This window comes from Hipposideros armiger, unplaced genomic scaffold (genome assembly GCF_001890085.2).
Source record: "Hipposideros armiger isolate ML-2016 unplaced genomic scaffold, ASM189008v1 scaffold_845, whole genome shotgun sequence".
In the NCBI taxonomy this organism is placed as follows: domain Eukaryota; kingdom Metazoa; phylum Chordata; class Mammalia; order Chiroptera; family Hipposideridae; genus Hipposideros; species Hipposideros armiger.
In genome coordinates, this window is record NW_017732195.1 from 219,210 (window position 1) to 242,708 (window position 23,499).

Genomic DNA, 23,499 nt, shown 5'->3' on the forward strand with positions numbered 1-23,499 from the left:
TGTGCAAGAGAGCAGAGTTAAGGATAATTCCAAGGTTTTAGCTTAAGAAGGGAACTGCCAACAGTGAATAGCAGCATGTGAAGCAGGACTGGGAGAAAAGAACAGCCATTTTGGACATGTTAATTTTGAGACGCCTCAGACAGGAAAGTTAAGGTCCTGAGTAGACAGTTGAATGTGTGAGTCTCAAGCCCAGGGTGAGGTCCACGTTGGAGATAAACACTTGAGAATAAGCCTCAGTTTCTTCATGTGTGACATGGGGTTATTATTAACAATCACTTCCTTTGAGGTTCAAGTTTGATAACACATGTAAATCACTTAGCACAGCTGGTCACATAGGAATGCAACTAATGTTAGCTTGTGGTAATCATAGTATTAGAGAAAATCACCTATAATGTTCATGTTCCTTAGATCTCACACTTTGAATTTTCACCACTCTATAGTGTGAAAACTCACTAAGCTATACGGGGTATCCATAACATTTGAAGCAGCCTAAAAATACATTTCAAACCAAGTAATCCGCACTGATACACTCACTCCATCCCTGATTCCTAATCATGTGAAAAAGTCATCCAAGGATTAAAATAAAAAGAGAGCTGCATGCAGGAATATCTTTTTACCCATCATTTGAGAATAAAACAGCAATCTCCTTTGACATCAAAATGAATGTATACAAAAAATCCTGTTGGAGATATACTTACCCGACTCCAGCCTCCTCTGTAAATGAAAGGCAGGATAAAAGCAATGCCAGTGAGAACAGAAGTAGTGAGCATGAGCATTCGATGCACCTGCAAGGGCGAGATGACAAAGTGAGAGGGGAGCTAACTATGTATGAGAAAGGAGTTGGTGTTACTATGGGGAAAGGTCATGGGGTTGGATTCTCGGACGGCATGCATTCAATTAACATCTAATCACAGTTTGTGGTCGGTTAGAAAAAAATCTTAGTACATCACTGAGCTTTAAAGAAACACCTAAGTTGCCATCCTGATCATTCAAAAGCAGTTGCCAAGACTTGGTCTGCACAGAGTGGCAGGACTGAGTATTTCACACACAGAGCACACTTCCTTGCCAAGTCTGTCATTTCCTTCCCAATATATTTTTTAAGTTCTACCACCAAGCACATGGCCATTCCACATACAAGGAGACAGCAAGGAAACAGAAAACACTGTCACCTGAGGAGCTCGGGATATAACTGAGTAGATAAGAGAAACACATGAAATGCATAATTCATTGTCCAAATCAGAATATTGAGAGTGAAAATGGGCACTGTTAATTGATTATGTCAGGAAAACTGGTGCAAACCAAGACTATACCAGGGAAAGTAGAATATAAAGTCAGTGAGAGTGTGCACGCGCGCACGTGGTGGGGGTGTGTGTGTGTGTGTGTGTGTGTGTGTGTGTGTGTGTGTGTGTGTGTGACATACAGACATCACAGTTTTAAAGGTAGAAGAGGATTTTAATTGGTAGAGAGAACACATAAAGAGTTTTCCAGTTGGGAATAACGACAGGAGCAGATGGGGGTGGGGGTCAGAATCAAGACGGACAGTAGCAAGGCAGGTAGCAGTAGTGAGAACGAATAAAAGCGATTGACACTGCCAGCCAGAAGTGAAAAAGGAGGTTAGATGGGGTCAATCTTAAAAACTACAAATTTATGTGAATATGAAGCTTGAAGAATACCCTTATAAAGTCAAAAACTGTTCCAATAAGCAGTATTTTTTTCTACAAGCAGACATACACATTCTATCTCAACACATATTTATTGACCTTCCACTATATGTGCAAATTTCTCCATGACCCATGAATGTAAGGTCTGTCTTGTTTTGTTTTGAGGGGTGCTTATTGACTCTTTGTTCATATTTCTATGAAGATGCTGCCTCCTTGTCACATGCAAAGGAGCAACATGAGAAGAACTACTTCTAGTTTCTCTTCCCACCCACATAGGAGGTAAGGGATCTTGATTGGTGAGCTAGGGAGAGTCTGACATTTATTGGCCCGTCCACCAACCAGGGGACAGACCCGTGCTTAGAAATGCAGTCAGCACCGACTCTCTTTCTTCTGCTCTGCTGTCTTCCTTGACTTGTGTTCAGAGCAGTGGGTGAATGCTCTTCCAGGCTCTCCTTCTGTAACTAGACATGTGAGCCAGGATCATTTGAATCCCAAAGTGTATGGTACAAAGGGATACACATGGCCCTGGCACATCTTTCAACCCAAGCTGATCTTTCATAGAGCTGTCTCTATTTTGATCTCCATCAAGTGTCTTGTGCCTATTCTCAATTGGTNAGCAACATCATCAACAACATGGAAAAGCACCTTTTGTTGGTATCACTTCATTCATCCCTTACAAACGCCTTGTGAGATAGGCTTTATAGATGAATAAATGAGTCTCAGAGAATATAAGTGACTTGCCCAAGGACATGCAACTTGTAAATCAAACATGCGTACTCAGGTCTTCCAACTCCACTCTTAAACTCCCAGTCCCTTTTCAATTCACAGAATCAGCTGTTTCCCGGTCCACCACCGCTCCATTTGTAAGTGTGGTGAAGACAAGTAGAGATCCATGCAGGAGAGAGAGTCAGGGAAGGCTCCAAGGACAAAGATGATCTTCAGCCAGAACTTGATAAACTGGCTTTTGCCAGCAGAGAGGAACAGAACAGAAAGGGCATTCCAGGCAGGTGACCATCAGTGACCTGGGTGCAGAGTGAGCTTGGTGGGAGCTGCGCAAGGAAGAAGCAGGATGTGGAGAGGGACAGTGTGTATCCTGATCAGATTTGGAAAGAGTTCACAAGGAGCCTTTCTTTCATTCCCATCTATAATGGATTATCTTAAACAAGGACCTCTGTTCTTTTTTTTCCCCCTTGGTTCATCAGAGCATACAGATAAACAGAATTTCAGCCAAAAGCTACATGTGCCCCTAGAGTTTCCTTGCTGGCATCTGCTACATTTGTCTTTTCCTGCTGCCACTGCATCCTGGACTGGGACAGGATGTAGAAAGGATGAATATCATTAATACACATTAGAGTCAAAATCCTGACAAAAACCAAGTAAGGACTAAGGTGAATTTGATTCATTTATTCAATAACGTATGCCATAAGCTACCTATGCACTTAAGATTGATGTGCACAGACCAGAAAATAATAAAAACAAAAACGTCTCAGTTACAAATGCTACCTCAACCACAATTTTCTAGAATTTATTTCATTTTTTCCAAAAAAAAAAANAGAGGATTTTAATTGGTAGAGAGAACACATAAAGAGTTTTCCAGTTGGGAATAACGACAGGAGCAGATGGGGGTGGGGGTCAGAATCAAGACGGACAGTAGCAAGGCAGGTAGCAGTAGTGAGAACGAATAAAAGCGATTGACACTGCCAGCCAGAAGTGAAAAAGGAGGTTAGATGGGGTCAATCTTAAAAACTACAAATTTATGTGAATATGAAGCTTGAAGAATACCCTTATAAAGTCAAAAACTGTTCCAATAAGCAGTATTTTTTTCTACAAGCAGACATACACATTCTATCTCAACACATATTTATTGACCTTCCACTATATGTGCAAATTTCTCCATGACCCATGAATGTAAGGTCTGTCTTGTTTTGTTTTGAGGGGTGCTTATTGACTCTTTGTTCATATTTCTATGAAGATGCTGCCTCCTTGTCACATGCAAAGGAGCAACATGAGAAGAACTACTTCTAGTTTCTCTTCCCACCCACATAGGAGGTAAGGGATCTTGATTGGTGAGCTAGGGAGAGTCTGACATTTATTGGCCCGTCCACCAACCAGGGGACAGACCCGTGCTTAGAAATGCAGTCAGCACCGACTCTCTTTCTTCTGCTCTGCTGTCTTCCTTGACTTGTGTTCAGAGCAGTGGGTGAATGCTCTTCCAGGCTCTCCTTCTGTAACTAGACATGTGAGCCAGGATCATTTGAATCCCAAAGTGTATGGTACAAAGGGATACACATGGCCCTGGCACATCTTTCAACCCAAGCTGATCTTTCATAGAGCTGTCTCTATTTTGATCTCCATCAAGTGTCTTGTGCCTATTCTCAATTGGTTAGGAAACTAAAGGGCAAAAAGAAGGAATTATTAAGATTCCAAAGTTACCACTATAGCCACACAAAAAAAAATGGAAATAAACCCACATACTTTATATATCTGCATGTTGCAGTGTTCAGATAATATTGAAATTGCATGAAACTTTTTCTCCCACCTACCTGAAACCAAGTTGATTCACCAAAGAGAGTCTTTGACCAAACAGGTTTGAAGAACCGGGCAATGATTACACCTATGCTAACAGTAGTCATCCATGCCACAAACATTAAGGCACCTACCAGTAAGAAAATACAATGATTGATATCACAAACCAATTAAGCTGTTTTTAAATGACCAAGCCCAATGCTGGGAAAAAATAAACAACAAGTAAAATGTATTCAACTGACATGAGCATAACCTAAAAACACCCTACACATCATAGCTTTTACCACCACCATTACTACATCTAACAGCTAACACTTTCATAGCTCCTACTATGTGCCAAGCACTGTGTCTAAGTGTTTTACATGTATTATTCTAATTGATCTTTACAGCAATCCTATATTTCATTATTCCAGTTTTGCTGGAGGTGAAACTAATGCATAGAGAAGTTCAGTAACTCGCTCAAGCTTACAAAGTCCGAATTTGAAACCAAATGGCTTGAGCAACTGTGCTCCTAACCATTGTACTAATACAGCCAGCAGTTCTCAGAATCTTCTCACATCTCACTCCAAAAAACAAGAAAAAACAAATCAATACATTATTTCTGAATCAAATTGCTTTCCAATTGGAGCTACTAGTAAACAAATTAGCAACAATAAAGTTATTTTCAAGCTTAACTATGAGAACATTTATTGAAACTACGAGAATGGATAATGTTATATAAAGGGACTATACCATATAAGTAAAGTTCCCCACAAAAGCTAATATTTTAAATCGTATTGTATACACTACATTATTCCTCTGCTTTTAAATCCCACCTTTTCAACAATAAGCTGGGCTACATTTCAAATGAAACAACTTCATCTGTAGAGCCAGAGCGGGTTAGAGCCTTCTTTTTAGGCTATAGCTCTTCCATCTTGGTTTCTTTCATTATTTTAAGCATATGATAGTAAATATAGCACCGAGTACTTAGTATACCCACAAATACTTGTACATTGATCAGTTCTTTGACAACAAACTGTATCTTTGAAACCCAACTACTGAAAAACAATCAAAATCACAAACTACTCATTGATTAGCATTTATTTTAATAAATGGCATAATTAAGTTCTCATAAAAGTTAAATTAATGAACCCAGTGATACTCAAGCCTGGCTACAGTTAGAAACAATGAGGGCACTGTTTAAAACTATACATATCTTAAAAGCTCCACTGCTGATTTTAATGTACAGCCATGGCTAAAACCACTGAATTATCTCTAGTCCCCATGTTTAATAAAAATCAACAGTCATTCAGATACGTGGAAATACTGCTACCTGCAAGTGTTCATGCTTAAAACATAGAAGATTTATGAACATTTGCTAAATTATGTTCACACCATTTCTCTAGCCAGCACGGAGTCATCAGGTAAGGTTACTCCGCAAAGTAGTAATTCTACCTCACATGTAACTTACCATGAGCCTTCAGAAGGAAGAAAGAACGGGATCCTCCTACGTTCTTTGGATGGTCTGTCACATCATGTTTTTCATATGTAATCAAAGGTTGCTGGGAATGCTTATAAATTCGACCTGAATTTTTTTAAAAAAGGAAAAAACAATGGTAAAGAAGAATTACTTCCTCAAGAGAGAAGGAATGGAAAGACAATGGCATGGCATGGAAACAAAATTTCTTAAGGTAATAAAAAATTAATGAATATCAACAGAGATGCTATTCATATGTAAAAGCAACATAAATGTCTATGCAAGGGCACGTGAACTCCTTGGAAAAAAATTAAATAAATAATTTAGCAAACCAAGAGATGAATCAAAATAAGGACTAGAAATGGAGAAGTTATGGTTAAAAAAAAATGCAAGACAAGTTAAACAATGTCAAGTCAAAATAATTACTGTTAGTATGATCACAAGTCATTAAAAATGTCAAATATAATTCTTGAAAGAGAATACATGTTAGAAAAAAAAATCTAGAATCCTAGATAAAACTAACAGAAATTGGGCCTGGGTGAAGGGGGTGAGTTAAAGACAAAGAAAAAATTTTTGATGCTATATTATTTGACATATGGTCAATTTGGATTGGATTTGACTAAGAAACCAAAATCCCAAAGAATAGTGATATAAACAAATCGAGAATGTTTTATTATACTATTATTTTTATGTATTAATTTAAATCTGTAAATATGTAGACTAATTCCAATTAGTTTGTATATTTGAGTATGTGTACATGTTCGTTCTGGAAATCTACCCTACAGACATAGTCACCTTTTACCCAAAGTCATACGTATAAGAATGTTCACAGGAGCTTTCTGTTTGATGGCCAAAATAAATTTAGACAAACTAAATATCCATCATTAGCAAAATAGGCAAATAAATTATGGAACACACATTATTTTTAGAATACAATACATGTCAAAAGCAATAAAAATAATTAAGAAATTTGACATAACAGATATGAGTATATATTAATCTTTATCCCAAACAAAAATAAGTATTAGACCACAGGCTACATCTCAATAATTTCTGGAAAAAATAATTTTTCAGATGCAAGTTATATTTTCTATCGAAAATGCAACAAAACTAAAAATTAACAACAAAAAGCTAGAAAAAAATGGTCTGCCTAGATATTTATAAAACTACTCTTCTAAGTAACCCTTGGGTTAAATAGGAAATCAAAAATAAAATCATAAGTCTTCTTAAAAATGAGTAACAATAAAGACACTTCACATCAAAACTCATGTGATGCAATCAAGGTTCTATTCAGAAGCTTTTGTCATCTTCAAAGCATTTCCTTAAAAAAAAATTGTAAAGCACTGAAGTAATCATTTAATTCAAGATGCATTTAAACCAACAAAATATAACTTAGGAAACCAGAAATGAAGACTGATTAAAAATAAAGCCAGAAATTAACAAACTAGTAAGTCTAAAAATCAGAAAAAACAAGTCTGTAAAAAGCCAGTAAGATCAATTGAGTTTTGGGCAAGTCTAAGCACAAGATAAAAAACTAAATCACAAACAATATTAGAAATGAAAAGGGTAACACAGCTGCTAATATAAAAGATATTCTTTAAAATTATATAAAAATGCTCTATACAATTTTAAGTCCATTACAAATATTTCAAAATCTAAACGAAATGAATAAATTTCATGGAAAATCTAGAATTAAAAAAAGTGATCAAAGAAGGAGCAGTAACTCTGGAGAGTAATAACAATAGAAGAATTTTTCTTTTTAATTAGTCAAATATTTCCATCCCTAAAGGCTCAGACTATGTGGTTATGTGGTTGAGCTCTAGTATACCATTAAAAAAATTTTTTAACTTAACATGTTTTTATTTAAACTCTTTTAGAGTTTATTCTATAAGATTAGCGTAACACTGAAGCCATAACTAGGCAGGCATGATACACACACCAAACACCCACAATCCCACAACCATAGATCAAAATCATTTATGAATATAAATGCAAAAAGCTTAAATAAAATATTAGTGAATCAAATCAACTGTGTATTAAAAGAATAATAAAATATGATCAACCAAGGTTTATTCCAGGTAAGTGAGGATTGTTCACCATTCAAAAATCTATGAAAGTAATGATAAAATACTACCTCAACATCTTCCTGAAAGACAGATGAAATCCAGCACACATTAATCACATGGGCTGTTTGTAAAGTTAGGAATAGAAGAACATATCCTAAACACAATAAAAAATATCCACCAGAAAAATACAGCAAACAAGACACAACACTGAATATCAGGAGCATTCTCATCAAAATTAAGAACAAGATAAGAATATTTGCCATATTAATACTGCCATTCCACATTTTTCTGGGAGAAGTAAAGAATACAATGAGACAAGAAAAAAAATAAGGGCTATTAACCCTGTTATTATTTGCACAAGATATATTGTTTACCTAGAAAATCCAAGATAATTAACTGGAAAACTAGGTGGCTATATTCAAGATAAACATTCAAAAATCAATAAATTTCCTATACACCAACAAGTTTAGAACATTTTTTTAACCCCCATTCACAAATTTGTTTTAGAAATCTATAAAATACCTATGAACAAAGTAATAAAAAATATATAAGCCCTACATGAAGATATGCAGGAACTCACAGGATCTGAATAAATGGAATACCCTAATATATTCCTGGATAGGAAGACTCACAATTGCAAAGATGTCAGTTATGCTCCAAATTAATCTAAAATTTCATGGCAATTCCAATCACAACTCCAATAGGATTTTTAATGAAATTTAACAAAATTATTTCTGAAGTTCATCTAGAAGAACAGATATACAACAAAGAGGCAAGAAGTCAGGAAAAAGGCCAGGACAAGAATTATGTTCTATCAAAATTCACAACCTATTATAATGCTATAGTAATTTCAATCAATGCAGGCAAATAGAGCAATGAAAGTGTAAACCAGAAGTTGTTTAATTAATGATAGTAAGTGATAAAGAGGCACTTTAAATATATGATAAAGAGGCTTTTGAAGCAGGGGAGATAAAATGAACTATTCAAAAAATGGCCTGAGGACACCTGGTTATTCATTTGGCAAATATTATTATATATGGCTTGTTATAACAGAGAAGATCAGAAGTAAAGCAGAAAATGAGAAGCGTTTCATGTAACAAAATACCTAGAGAAGCGAGCATGAAGACGAGACACTATCAGGAGCTATAAAAATGTCAAAAAGAGAAAGATAAAGAGAACTATTAAAAATGACAGGAAAGGCACTGATAAATCAAAAAAATCCTGCATTAGTAGAGTGGTAGTGATGAATGAAAATCAGGCTACATTCCCAACAGCCTGAGAGTCACAGTTGGAAGAAAATGTTATTAAACTCTGATTCACTACAGAGTCATGGACTAAGCATGAACTTAGCTTTCATTAAGGCAGAAGTCCATTATAATTTTGAAGTTCCATTGTATGACTCCATTATAATTTTCAAGTTCTAAGGGAAGATGAGTTTGTGTTTAGTAAAAAGCTGTACAGTATTATGTGACCTATGGTATTCCTAAATTGTTAAAATAACAGGTCATATGATAACAGGTCTCTACTTTGTCAATTATTTAAATTGGTAGATTTCCTAATTGTAAATTACTTATTCACCCAAATGAGTTCCATCTTTCAGTTCAAACACTCAGTACTTCCCATGACTGCTTATCTCACTATAGGACAATGTCAACATTCTGGGGAGAAAATAGCAGTTAGAAATAAGGTTTTAAATAGATTTTACTGAAATGGGTGTATTTTACATTTATATGGTTACAGAAATCATCTGCTTGCATTGAAAAATGGTTTCAACCTCACAAAGTCTCACTGCTTTTAAGCAGATTGCAACTTCTAAACGGTCCACATAATATACAACATAATATATAACAGAAGAGGCAATGATTTATGCAGTTATTGTACTTTGCTCCCCAATCAGAGCGAGCTGGAAAGTGAATTTCCTGAAACAGTATGTCTAGGTTCTTTGAGGTTTTGTTTTATTTTGCTTTGCACTCCACCAGTTTTAAAAAATGAGTCTGTGCCCTGATATATATTTTTATTAAAAAGACGTACTCATGTATTATTGTTGTAATACATTGTGAGCATTGTAAGATATATTAAAATAGAAAGTTTTAATAAGATAAACTATATCAAAATACAAAGTTCTAGTATTGTTTCCTGTATCCTCGGGACTGCCCTACAATATGTACGCCCTAGTGGGGAGAGCCCGGTCCCTAGACCAGTAAGTCATCCCCGGGATGCTTGTTACAAATGGAAGCTCCTAGCACCAACAACAGAGATTCAGTGGGTCTGAGATGCAGTTCAGGGATCAGCATTTCAACAGTCACTCCAGGTGGTTCTGAAGCAGGCTGCTTGAGCCCCCCACTTTGAGAAACACCACAAAAGACAAGGTAGAGAGCTTCTCCCTACCTACCATGCCATCAGCACAGCAATTCCAGCAGGAGAGGGAGATTAAAAATGCTCTATCCTTCACATGTATTATCCATGAACTAGGTTTTTCTGAAGGGATAGAACTGTTACTTATTGTTTCTATCAGAAAATACGTTCCAATTTCTACAATGCTGACCTAGGAAGAAATTTGGGGCATTGCCATACACACCACACACACACACACACACACACACACACACACTCATAATTTATTATACAACAGAATTCATCCATTTCAATGAAATTTCTTTTCTTTTGAAGTATAAATTTTTTAAAGTATAACATTTTTTAAAGTATAAATGGACACGGTTAAATCCCCTGGCAATTTAAGAAATCAATTTGAGTCAGTATCATTTTATGGAGCTCCTATACCACGCTGGCACCAAAGGAAGCAGTTTGGTAAGGTAGAAAGGTCAGGCCGTTTTGTAACTGGACAGAACTGTCATTTCCTGACTCTGCTACTTGATTGGTTTCAAACAAGTTACTTAACTTTTCTCAGTTCAGGCTTCCTTATCTCTAAAATGGAAAATATAGTATCTATTTACAAAGACTCTGTGAGAAATAAATGAGATAGACACATGTAATGTATAGTAAGTAATAATAACACAATTTTCTACACTTTAGTGGTATCTGTTGAAAAACACAACTATTTGACCTTTTCCTCTTTAAAAAATCATTTCCTACATTTTCCATGTTCCAAATACTTAGGCTCTGAGGTTCAAAGAGTTTGGGTTCAAAGTCCAACTCTATCATTTACTTCTCTGGGTAAATTACTTAACCTAAGTTTCCTCCCAGATAAAATAAAGATAATATAATAATAGTACATACCTAGTTTTTCTGAAGAGAAAAATGAAAAACCTAACTCCAGTGCTTAACAACAACTGGCACTCATTTAGTACTAAGTAATATTTATTCATTATTATCATTGAATCAAAAAATTATTTTTTCAAGCAATATTTGCTGTTGCTGGTACAAGTAAGAATATATAATTTTACTAAGACAACTACAGATATCATCTACAACTAAATCTACAAGTGTGTCTATATTTTCACTGAATATTTTATCCTGCTTCACTCAAAACCTTTTGGCTCTCCATTTTATCCACAGTATAAAATCTAAACCACGTGGTAGAATATTCAAGGCTTTTCACAGCTTTACCTGCACATTTCTGCTCTTCATCTTCCTTTACCCAACCCCCTAATCCTCCATTCTACAGGTCCAGCTCTCACCATTTTCAAAGTTGGCTATGTGCTCAAAGTTTGGGAGCAGTAATATGTCCAGAAAGATAAGTCACCAAATACTACCTTGGCGTTTCCCGCAGCTCTTCAAAATATCATTAGCCAAGACCTTAAACAAAATCTAATTGTTCCTATTAATATGTGTTGCAATACCCACCGGGGTAGCCTTCTTAAGGCTAAACTAAACATTGGAATGCATAAAACCACCTTAGGCTGCATGTGACATCAGATTCACTTAGAAAGACGTGGACTGGAACCACAAGATGACGTGAGGCATTCTCCTTGGATGGGGGGTCTATAGCAGTTTATTCAGCTATCCAGGAGCTATTCTCTTTCCCTCCTCTCCAGCCCACTGGAGAAAGCTCAAATCCAAGGAGATGAGACTAATATTGGACAGATTATCCCTCAAGAACTGATATCTCTTTCAACAACCCCGAAGTCACTGCCTCTTGTGTCCCTGCAAGGGATCTGCCAATGTCACTACACTCGGGGAATCTCAAAGACATGGCTTCTTACCAGACATTTATGGTTCTTCCTGGTCCAAATGCTGTTTACCAGCCAGAAATCACTTTTATCCTAAGCATGTTGCCTTATTGCATAGTTGATGCTAACTTCATCTAGTGTCCAGGGAAACAAAGCTAGAAGGTCAATCAAGGTCAATCTGTCAGGCAAAAAATGGAATGGGTTTTGCTAACTCTTTACCCACAAGTGTATATCTTAAAAAGGAGCAATTACAATAGTCTCTCCAAAAAAAGAGGGGAAACAGGAAGGAGAGAAAAAAAACTTGAAAAGATAGTTTTTATCAATATACAGTACTTACCGTCATCAGCTGCACCATCTGCTAGAAACATGTAGTAGCTTGTGTTTAGATCAAATCTATTCTTAACCCCAGGAAGGGTAATGTTTCTTCTGAAAGAACACTGCATAACACCATCCTCCAGCCTCCAAGCCATATCCTCAAGAGTATCCTACAAACACATACAATGGGTCTTCTCAGCACTTTCCAAAGATACGATCAAAATCCTGACCTTTCAATTTCCTTTTTCTAAGATCCCCTGCGCATGTTTTGTCTGCAGTGTTATTGTTTTTCCACTTCCTCTTTGAAAAGAGTACAAAGAAACATTTTCTCCCAGTTTATTTGTCTTTATTCCACTTGGCAAAAATATTATTTTTACTGAGTCAAAACCCCACAACTCCTCTACCCGGGTTAGAAACTTTGGCAGATGTACTAACTCTGGCCACTAACACACAATCAAAAACACTGAAGAAACAATTAGTAAGTAAAACCTTACAGGCCAAAAGGCAGCATGCCACTGGGGAAAAGTCCCATCCCACCTGTGAGAGTCAACCCCACAGGGAAGCTATGCAGAGAACATAACACATCGTTAGGTGACAACTGCTGCTCATCTGCTTGTCAGCTGCCCTGTGAAAAACATACTTTTTACCAGAAACAGGCCATCTTTGGCACAGATGCCAACAAGGAGCACTTAAGACAACTGCCAATGGCACTGAACCAGCCTCTACCATATGTGCTCCTCTTCCTCACTAGTCAAGTGAAATTCTTCGTCACCCAGCTCCCAAAACTTACGAAATACAAGTTGGTAGTTACAGAATAGTCGAGGGGATGTAAAGTACAGCATAGAGAATATAATCAGTAGTGTTATAACAAGGATGTATGGTGCCAGGTGGGTACTAATCAAGGGATCACTACATAAATTATATAAATTTTACAAATTATAAAACATCTGAAACTAATATAAAATAATATTGAGTGTTAACTGTAACTGAAGAAAATTAAAAAATTCTTTGTGTCACTAACATAAGTTTGTTCTTAAAAATCGGTCTGTGAGCTTTTTAAAAGGGGCCAACGCTTTGACCACCTTAAACCATAAAATATTTTTTGTAAGATGCAACAAAAAGGATTTAAGTGGCATACGCAAGAATTCATCTTTTCCTACAAGAGAAACTTGTCTTGTGCTGTCTAAAGTAATTGTTAGATGGAGGGTGGCAGTTATGTAGGATATAAGTCTATGTTCTAATGTACAGCATGATGACTAAATAATACAGTACTGTGTACCGGAAATTTGCAGAGTATATTTCTCATCACAAAAAAAAATAGGTAACTATGTGAGAAGGTGAATATATTAATTAGCTTGACTATAGTAATGTATTGCATATCAAAACATCATACTGCACACCTTAAATATATATAATTTTACCAAATATATATATTAAAAAAACTAAAGTGCAGATGTTTTTCCCAGCTTATTGTAAGAGAGGAACTGTGCTGCCAGGCCCCGGCTCAGGCCCTGCTGCTAACTGCAGACTGGAGGCTATCTTGCAGCACAGCCATGCCACTGTCAGCCACACAGCCAGAGCTGGACAGGCCAGGGAGAGGTCCCCAGAATTCTCACACCTACCCTGGAGTCCATCACAGGGTGACTTCGCCCCGTCAAGTGGGAAGGTTGTATGTGCACAGTCTGACCTTCATGAATACACATATAAGCATCATCATTGCCCTGAAAAACAAATGCAAATGAGAAAAGTTCACAGGAGTTTCAACACTTATTTTAAGTCCCTAATGAAATCAAATAGGATTTGATGTTTTTAAAACATAATCTATTAACAATCTTAAATGATACTATGAATTTTAGAGAAGTGGCTATCCAGTTTGTTAATAGAAATGACTGTTATACTATGAAAGCAATATAATTTCAGTGTGAAAAAATAAAAAATAAGAATATAAGATGTTTAAATGCCCATAAATCCATCACCATTTGAACACCACTGTTAACGCTTTCATATATATTCATCCACATCTATTTGTAGTTATACCTATTTTTTTTTCTCCCCAAATGGGAAAATAAAGTTTTGTTACCTTTTTTCACTTAACTAATCATGAACATTGTTCTGGATATTTATTTGTAAATAAGTATCCATGTCTTACAAATTTTCATGATTGTAAATGCACTGCATTATAATGGATTTTAAGGGTTTAACTTTTGAGATGGAAGACACTGTAACCAAATATTGCTAATGTTGTACACACTCCATAGATTTACTATTACATATTGAGACCAAACTGTCTGAGCTCGAGACATTCTTTGTCGGCCTAATTCCTATCCATTCTTCAGTCTCTACTATTTCTTAACTCTAAAAAGTTAGATCTCATTGAAAGTAACTATCAGAGGGCAGACTTCATCTTCAAAGAGCATGGTACCTTTTTTGGGGTGGTACAAATGAATAATTTGGATATTAAGTTATTGTGTATAGTTTTGGTTGTTTCGCCTATCCTAAATCATTCTCCGTAAATAAGGTCTTTTATGTGCTTTAGTTACTAACCTCCTTAAAAAAGATCCAAGACTAACCAGTTATAATATATTTCTAATATGTTTTAAATTTATTTTCCACTTTTAAGAACTCTCAAATACATAACCTTAGCAAAGCAATTATTCACTGTTACACACTTATATTTAACTCAGAATCAGCCTAACTCAAGATAAGAAATTTGGAGTCATTATGATTTAAACCAGAAATCGACAAACCATGGCACAGAGACCAAATTCAGTTTGATGCCTGTTTTTGTGCAGGCCACAGGCTGTGAATGGTGTTTACATACCTACATGTTTCTTTCTTTATTAAAAGAAGAATAATATTTTCTCATGAGAAGTAAAAATATATGAAAACCAAATTTCACTGTCCAATATAAAGTTTTATTGGAACAGAGCCACACCTATTAATTTATGGATTGTCTATAGCTGCTTTAGCACTACTACAAGAGCTAACTAATTGCAACAAAGACCATATGACCCACAAATTCTAAAGTAGCTACTATCTGGACCTTTACAGAAAAAGTTTATTCATCTCTGATTTAAACAATATGTGTTTTCAAGAATAACTATCATCAATAAGCCATAAGAATTCTTTTATATACTCCTAAGTCAATCTATACAGACACACACACAGAAAAAGAGAGAGAAGGATAAAGTAGGAAATGCAGGTGAACATTTTTTGGTTATTGGTGCACATTATTGGTGTTTCTTGTGGCATTCTTTCAACTTTCATGTAAGTTTAAAACTTTTCAAAACAAAAAGTTGGCAGTGGGTAGGAGGAAGAAGGACCTGAGAGGCAAATAAAAGGGAGGAATTTAAGTCATAACCCAAATTTCCCTGAACACCAGAAAAGATGGTGGCAGTAATGAATGAGCTACTCTATAAGTTGCCCAGGACAGTATCTGAAAAGAAGCAAGAAATCAATAATGGTAGCTGCTTTTCATTATTGTTCTTGATCACCAAGAAATGGGGAACACAGAGAACATTAGGGGGTAAGATAAATTCGGTTTTATAGATGATGGTTTGTGCTGTCCAGGAACACTCACTCATCTAGACAAGACCAGCCGGCAGCCAGACATCCCAATCTGCAGTACAAGAGAAGTCAGGACGGGGGACATTCTAGAATTTGAGTGTTGAGAAATTATTTATTGAACAAGAGGATACTGAGTAGGAGAAGGAAGAGAACAGAAGCTAATAATATAGTGTAAATACTTGATATATTTTATATCATTTAACAAAATATCTGAGATGGGAAAGATGTATCTTCTTTGAAATTCAGTTAAAATTCAGACATTAGCAAGTCAATGTCAGCAAAAAGATGAGAAATTAGGGAGCCAGCCGAGGGCTCAGTTGGTTAAGAATTGGCTTGGGAGTGTGAGCTCTGAGCAGCAGGGTCACTGGTTCAGTTGCCACATGGGCCAGTGACCCTGCGCTCTCTACAGCTAAGATGGTGAACAACAGCTCAACCTGGAGCTGGGCTGCCGTGAGTAGCCAGTGACAGTGTAGGCTGCAGCCCCTGCTGCAGTGGGCTGCCGTGAAGCTACCGTGAGCAGCCCTCCAATGGCCAGCAACTGACAAGAGCGTAATGATCATAATACCAACATGGACCAGTGAAGCAGTGTCCTCCACAACTAGACTGAAGAACAAAAGGACAGCAACTTGTCTGTTCCCCTTCCCTGATTCCCCAACAAAATCGTTAAAAAAAAAAAAATGAGAAATTATATTTTTCATCAGTTTTAATGATGAGGTCTGATATCAAAACAATTGCTATGTAAATTATGGCCACACTGTAAAAAGATAATCTAGGTCAGTTAATTAGCACTTATATCTTCAGTATTTAAATTTATGTGACATACTGAAAAGAAATAGCAAGTCATAAAAATATCCTAAAAACTTAAAAATAACCAAAAATAGAAATAGCCACTTTAAAAATATATTTTAAGGATAATTTCTTTCCCCCAATGTAGGCTAACAGGTGTACAGTTTATTTTAATCTTTAAACAGAATTGCTCTGTAAATCAAATGCACCTGCATAATTAAGACTTTTTTATAAACATTTTTGATGAGTACTATACTAGCAACCTAAGTAAGATAAATACATCTTGAATTAGAGATAAATGCTTTTATGACATCTAGGCCTACAACTTGTAACACAAATAACTGGTCTACCTGTAGGCTCCTCATCACCACATTCAAAGCAACAATAATGTCTTTTCCTCTTGCTGACAGACTTTACATGTCCAGAAAAAGGAAATGTGCTAGTATACCTCTGCATGAAGTTCGGCTATAAAGTGACTGGAATGTCTTTTATTTAAGTGACTATAACATATATCTAAATGAATACTATACATTAGGGAAGAACACTAATGAAACTACACACTTATTCCAACAAGGCTACCATTGCTAATCCTTGTTGGACTCATCTTCAGAACTTCCTCATAGCCAGTTCCAACCCATTCACACAACAAGCACTACCACCATCTTATTGCTTCACAGTCATCCCACTTTATTTTTAACCCAGCCTCATTATCCACCTATGCACCCAACTTGATTAACTTTTGGCAGAACTGCGAATACCCAAAAGAATACACTACAGGCCTGATGGCAATTACAAAAGGGAAATAGGGAGCGTGATTTGAACAATCGCAACATCATTTGAACAAGTATAAAATTTCCCAACTTTAAAAGGAAAAGAATTATAATTTCTTATATGATATTTTTAAAAGTATATGGCATAGTTTATATTTCATGGGTTTAAGTATATCATTTATTTAATGAAAGAGGATAACATATGCATTCTAGAACAATATAGTAAAATATGTAGGTCATATGCATATGTCGCAATGTCATCACCCACCAAAAAAGTCACACCTGGCTTCCTGCAATACTTGCAACCAGAGTACAAGGACCAACATGATCCAAGTGCACGTTTAGGGGAAATATTAGTTTTTGTATCACAGAATCTCAGAGCTCTTTTTCTTTTTTTTGAAATGTGATCCCCAAAAGAAGTGATGTTAAGTTTAAACCTGACAGAAGAAAACTCTCGAGAAAAGAATGCTTGCCTGTGCTCATGTGGAGGTAAGAAGCTTCTCCATTTGTGGTCATCCCCGTCCCCCACTGCCAACTCTGCGTGGACAGGATTGACCCAGGTCCTGGCCACAATACCTTCATCCTCGGCCCTGGGTATTCGGGATGTTATGCAGCTCTCTGCTCTTACACACCACAGCGCAAGGCTGCCACCTACAGAATCATGTCACCCATTCAACACTACCCAGGGAGAGTGAGAATCAGCTTAAAACAAAGCCTGCCTTCTGCAGATCAGAGACAGGTGCCTACTGGTAAAGAATACATTTGTAACTGGACCCTCCAGGTGTAATTTCCTATTTGGGAAATGCCCCTGTGACGACCAAAATGGGGGCGACACGAGTAGCAACCCATGTTTTTCCTTGTTGGCCACTTGAGAAAACAGCTAGGGCTTGGAAAGCATCACAAACAACATGAGACTTCCTGCAGAGCAATTTTTTTAAAACTGCACTTCCTGCTTTATTACAGAAAGATAGACGAGATAGATAGAAAGATAAAGTGGCAAATCCACTAGAAATAAAATGATTTTCCTATCTTTCCTTAGGATGGCCTATTCTTAGAGGTATGTAATTGCCCAACTGTTAAAAACATGAAACACTCAAAGCTGTTTAACTTAGAATCTGTCCTAAGTTATTCTGCCCTTTCCTTCCCACTCCCCGCCTTACGTGTGATAATTTGATTCTATTATAGAACAAACAGCTAAACTGCCATTGATTAGAGCTCACTCCAGTGATTCTCCTTTTACTACCACTTATATAAGTGAGAAGTACAAACCATCCATCGGTCATGAGAAAACGCAAAGGATAAATAGCCTTTACTGGGGCCACTCATCTCCACCATCACGGATTGGTCCTCTCGTGTAAAGGACAGGAAGACACAGGCATGCTCCTTCTCTGGGTCACAGTTCAAAGGACTCCGAACACAGAACTTCTTGTTCCCACAATCTGAAGCACTGAACTAGAAAAATGACAGGGGGGGAAAAGTCTTAATTATCATACAAGCAGTTCATTTCCAATGACAGAAGAACCACTACCTTGAAGCACAGGTTTTAACGAGAATACCTTTTCATAATGAGGATTCAAATAAGGGAACAAAAGACACATCCCAAATTAGAAATGATGAGAGCAGTAGTTAGGTTGTGAACTTTTAAACTTCATTAATTTTAATTAAAGTTTGGAAGGCACATTAGCTGAACTGTAATTGTGTATAAGTATTAAAGTCTCTTTAATACACAAAATATTTCACATTAATTATGTTGTGGAGCAAAGTTTCCGGTAAATTTTGAGAAACTTCTTAGGGAATATTTAAGTCCATATTGACATTTTTGCCTAAAGGGTATTCTCTAGTTTTCTAGAGGTAGAATTTTGAAAAGCAAACAAACAAACACTTAGCAATTCAGATCCTGGACTCCTTCTAGAATTCAATTCAAATCTGATATTAAAGTAATAGAAGAAAAAAGGGTTACTCCAATATATTCCACCCTTCCAAAAAATGGTAATAACAATTTAGTAGGGAGAAACAAGAACAATCTATGACTTAAGACTTCTTGGTATGACAAATAAAAGGAAGAGTATCAAAAAATGTCAGCTCTATGGGCCAGGCGGGTGGCTCAGTTGGTTAGAGTTCTGAGCAACAGGTTGCCGGTTCGATTCCCACATGGGCCAGTGAGCTGCGCCTGAGCTGAGCTGCCACTGAGTTGCCAACAGGCGGCTGGATGGCTCAGCTGGTGATAGCGGGTGCTCTTAACAACAAAGTTGCTAGTTCAACTCCTGCATGGGATGGTAGGCTACGCCCATCTGCAACTAAGATTGAACATGGCACCTTGAGCTGAGCAGCCGCTCAGCTGGTCAGAGCACGTGCTCTTAACAACAAGGTTGCCGGTTTGACTCCTGCATGGGATGGTGGGCTGTGCTGCCCCCCTCCTCCCCGCAACTGGATTGAAAAAAAAGCAGCGACTGGACTTGGAGCTGAGCTGCACCCTCCACAACTAAGATTGAAGGACAACAACTTGACTTGGAAATGATGGGTCCTGGAAAAACACAATATTCCCCTTCCCCAATTCCCCAACACTGTTCCCTTCTCCAATTTCCCAATAAAATCTTTAAAAAAAAAAAAGTCAGCTCTACAATTTGACAGAGCAAATGAGCAACCATCCTGTTAGAATGGATTGTGACATTACATTTCAGAAGAGAACTAAACAATACTTTACATAACTAGATTTAATAAGAACTGTATAGAAAAAAACTCTCCTTTCTTCTTCTACTCTATCAGTAGTTCAGGCCACCAAATGTGTGGGGGTTTTTCCCACACTAAGCAATTCTGCAATTCTCTGTGGACACCAATTGGGTGTCCTATAACTCAATTCCATTCCAACACTATCTACCTGAAGTTAGTGTCAGATCCCACAGGTTAAGGGCTCAGTCCCACGAGACTGCACCCACTTCAGATGCCAATCTCAAGTCCCAAGTTATCACTTGTACTTCTGATCAGCCATAAATTGGATGTTCCTACAATACCCTTTTTGGGTTTGATAATTTACTAGAATGACTCACAGCACTCAGGAGAACAGTTTACTTACTAAATTACCAGCTTATTATGAAAGGATACAACCAGGAACAGCCAGGGGGAAGAGACGCATGGGGAAAAGTATGTGGGAAAGGGTGTAGCGCTTCCACGACCTCTCTCAGGCACCACCTTCTTAGCCCCCATGGGTTCAGTGACCCAGCTCTCTGAACCCCATACTTTTGGGATTTTTATGGAGGTTTCATCATGTAGGCATGATGGATTATTAACTTAATTTTCAGTACCTCTTTCCTCTCTGGAGAATGAGGGTGGAAATGAAAGTTCTCAGCTTCTAATCATAGCCTGTTCTTTCTGGTGACCAGCTCCTATCCAAGAGTCCACCAAGAGAGTCACCTCATTAGAACAAAACATGTTCCTATAACCTGAGAAATTATTCCAAGGGATTTAGGAGCTCTGTGTCAGACACTCCTATCACTCAGAAAATTAAAAGCTTTTAGGAGTTCTGTATCAGAAACTAGGGCCAAAGGCCAAATATTAGCAAGAACTAGGATACACACATACATATACATACACACACACACACACACACACACACACACACACACACACACACACACACGAGGTCTGACAAATTCACAAACTTTTTGCAACGATGTTGCTAACCTTTTTTGATATCAGAGGGATTGTTCATTATGAATTTGTACCCACTGGACAAACAGTTAACCAAGTTTACTACTTGGAAGTGATGAAAAGGCTGCACGAAAAAGTTAGACAAAAACGACCTGAACTTTTCGCCAACAATTCATGGCTCTTGCATCACGACAATGCATCAGCTCACACGGAACTGTCTGTGAGGGAGTTTTTAGCCAGTGAACAAATAACTGTATTGTAATATCCTCCCTACTCACCTGATCTGGCCCCCAATGACTTCTTTCTTTACCCGAAGAAAAAGGAAATATTGAAAGGAAGACATTTTGATGACATTCAGGACATCAAGTGTGATACGACGACAGCTCTGAGGGCCATTCCAGAAAAAGAGTTCCAAAATTACTTTGAAGGGTGGACTAGGCGCTGGCATTCGTGCATAGCTTCCCAAGGAGAGTACTTCGAGGGTGACTGTAGTGATATTCAGCAATGAGGGTATGTAGCACTTTTTCTAGGATGAGTTCACGAACTTAATTGTTTGCTCTCGTATTTCACATTATTTCACAGAAACGTAAAGAGAAGTCATAGTGGAGTGGAGAACACACCACTAGTAATTAGGAAACTTGGGTTTGGGACTCAGCTTTCCCCCCTTGACTCCATCACGTCTGCTAAAGAGCTTAATTCTCCCAGGATCCCTTTACCTTCAACTCTATAACAGGACTGGAGAAAATCAACCTGAGGTCTCTTCTAGCTCTACAATTGCTATAACCCTATGACTCTGAAAGCACCTCTCGACAGTTAAAGATTAGAAACTTGGCACAGAGATACAATAAAAGTTCCAACAAGAGTTAATAATCCCTGTTATGTGAATATATGGAAAAATCACAATCTTGTCAACAGATTCCCACTGGGAAGCGCAAGTCCAAACTGACTGTTTCCACCCCTAAAGCAACTTTTAAATATATAAACGTTAAGGCTAAGTAAACTAAGAACTAGTGCACATAATAGATCTAAATGTATGGGCAAACAAAAGTACATTTATAATAACGTAATCAAATATAATTGTCATATATTGCAAAATGTAGAAGAAAAGGAAGACAAAATGAGCCATTACAGAGAAGTACCATTGTTTTACGTGGTCTTCTCTAAGAGAACGAAGAGTATAAAAAAGATAAGGGAAGGAAAAGAAAAAAAGGAACTAATATTTACTGAATATCAAGTGCAAAGCAGTTATAAACCTTATTATACTCATTATATTGTTTAATTCTCACAGTGATACTAAGAGTTAGATGTTATTCTCATTTTATAGTTAAAGAAACTGGGGCTTTAAGAATCAAATAATTTGTCCAAAGTCACACGGAAAGCAGACAAGTCAGGATTCAGGCCCAAGTTTGTTCCTTCAGCTGCTTTAAGATAGTTTTCATTATATTCACTTCTGAATTAATAAGTCAAATTTATCAGAACTGCCTTCAGTAAAACCTCTCTAGTGTTTCTAATATGCATTACCCTTTCCAAGATATGTTTTCTCAATCGTAATTCTTCTGAATTAGAGGGCCTACATGAATTCTAGCTGATGAGCTTGCAAGAGTTTCTGTACTCCAGCACATAGAATTCCTCAGCACTCATTGGCCTTAATGAAATAAGATCTAAGAGTTAGACCACCATTTCAAGATTCTGCTCCAAATCTTGTCTAAATTTAGCTTAAGCTCCCTCTCTATGTTTGATATTTGGTGATGGAAAGAGAAGAGAAACAGACAGAGACAGAGTGAGAAATAGGGAGGGAGGGAGAGAGGGAAAGAGGAAGTGATGGAGGAAATGAGGGAGGAAGGAAGGAAGAAAGGAGGGAAGGAAGGAAGGGAATCGCTGCTGCTCCATCAGATTTATTTTCAAGTGAAAACAGCCACTGCTGGTATAGACTACGTGTCAATGTCATAACCATGCCTTGAACATGCAGGGTCTTGCACTCCCGCTATACTAACGTTTAAGTCATACTGTTGCAATGAAGACTTCCTTCATATTCCCTGCAGAGAACCCAAGCACTTGCTACCACAATTCCGTACAGCTGCTCCTCCACACACGTCTCCAAGCATAGAACCACAATTTCCAAGGCAGCTGTTATTTTAGATCGCATTTAGTAAAACCATAAATATGGTACTTACCGATTTGGTTAAATGGGAGACTGAAGGTAATGTTGGCAAAGGTGCTGCTGTAGCTTCAGGTGTTATAAAAGGAGGTGCATTTGGTTGTGAAATCACAGGACTAGGAATCTTCACCCAGTAGGTTTTATAGTTCTCAACAACCGTGACTCTGAAATGAAGTACCAGGATGGTTAGAAAGAAGCATGATAGTGGCCCATCATAATCAAATCAAAACATTAGAGGGGGGAGAAAAAAAGGAATGAAGTAGGGACACACGACTGAACAGCGCCTAACAATGCTAATCATGTCTGAGGCAAATCTCTAATGACTGTCTTCCACACCATCACAAATGAAATTGTATTGCACTCGCACACATGCCTGCGCTCTCTCGCACTTTCTCTCTTTCCTTCTTTTCTTACTT

At 37.3% G+C, this 23,499-nt stretch overlaps 1 protein-coding gene across 1 annotated transcript in view; it reads right to left on the minus strand.

Moving 5' to 3' along the window:
• The window catches only part of FRRS1 (ferric chelate reductase 1), a 43,014-nt gene that overhangs the window by 4,832 nt on the left and 14,683 nt on the right, over positions 1-23,499 (minus strand). Inside the window, exons 5-11 of the mRNA XM_019629344.1 lie at positions 23,100-23,247; positions 18,547-18,729; positions 13,777-13,875; positions 12,177-12,324; positions 5,638-5,751; positions 4,205-4,317; positions 630-785 (exon numbers count right to left, since the gene is read on the minus strand). Coding sequence (XP_019484889.1) covers positions 630-785; positions 4,205-4,317; positions 5,638-5,751; positions 12,177-12,324; positions 13,777-13,875; positions 18,547-18,729; positions 23,100-23,247 — 961 coding nt within the window. The remainder of the gene's footprint in view (positions 1-629; positions 786-4,204; positions 4,318-5,637; positions 5,752-12,176; positions 12,325-13,776; positions 13,876-18,546; positions 18,730-23,099; positions 23,248-23,499) is intronic.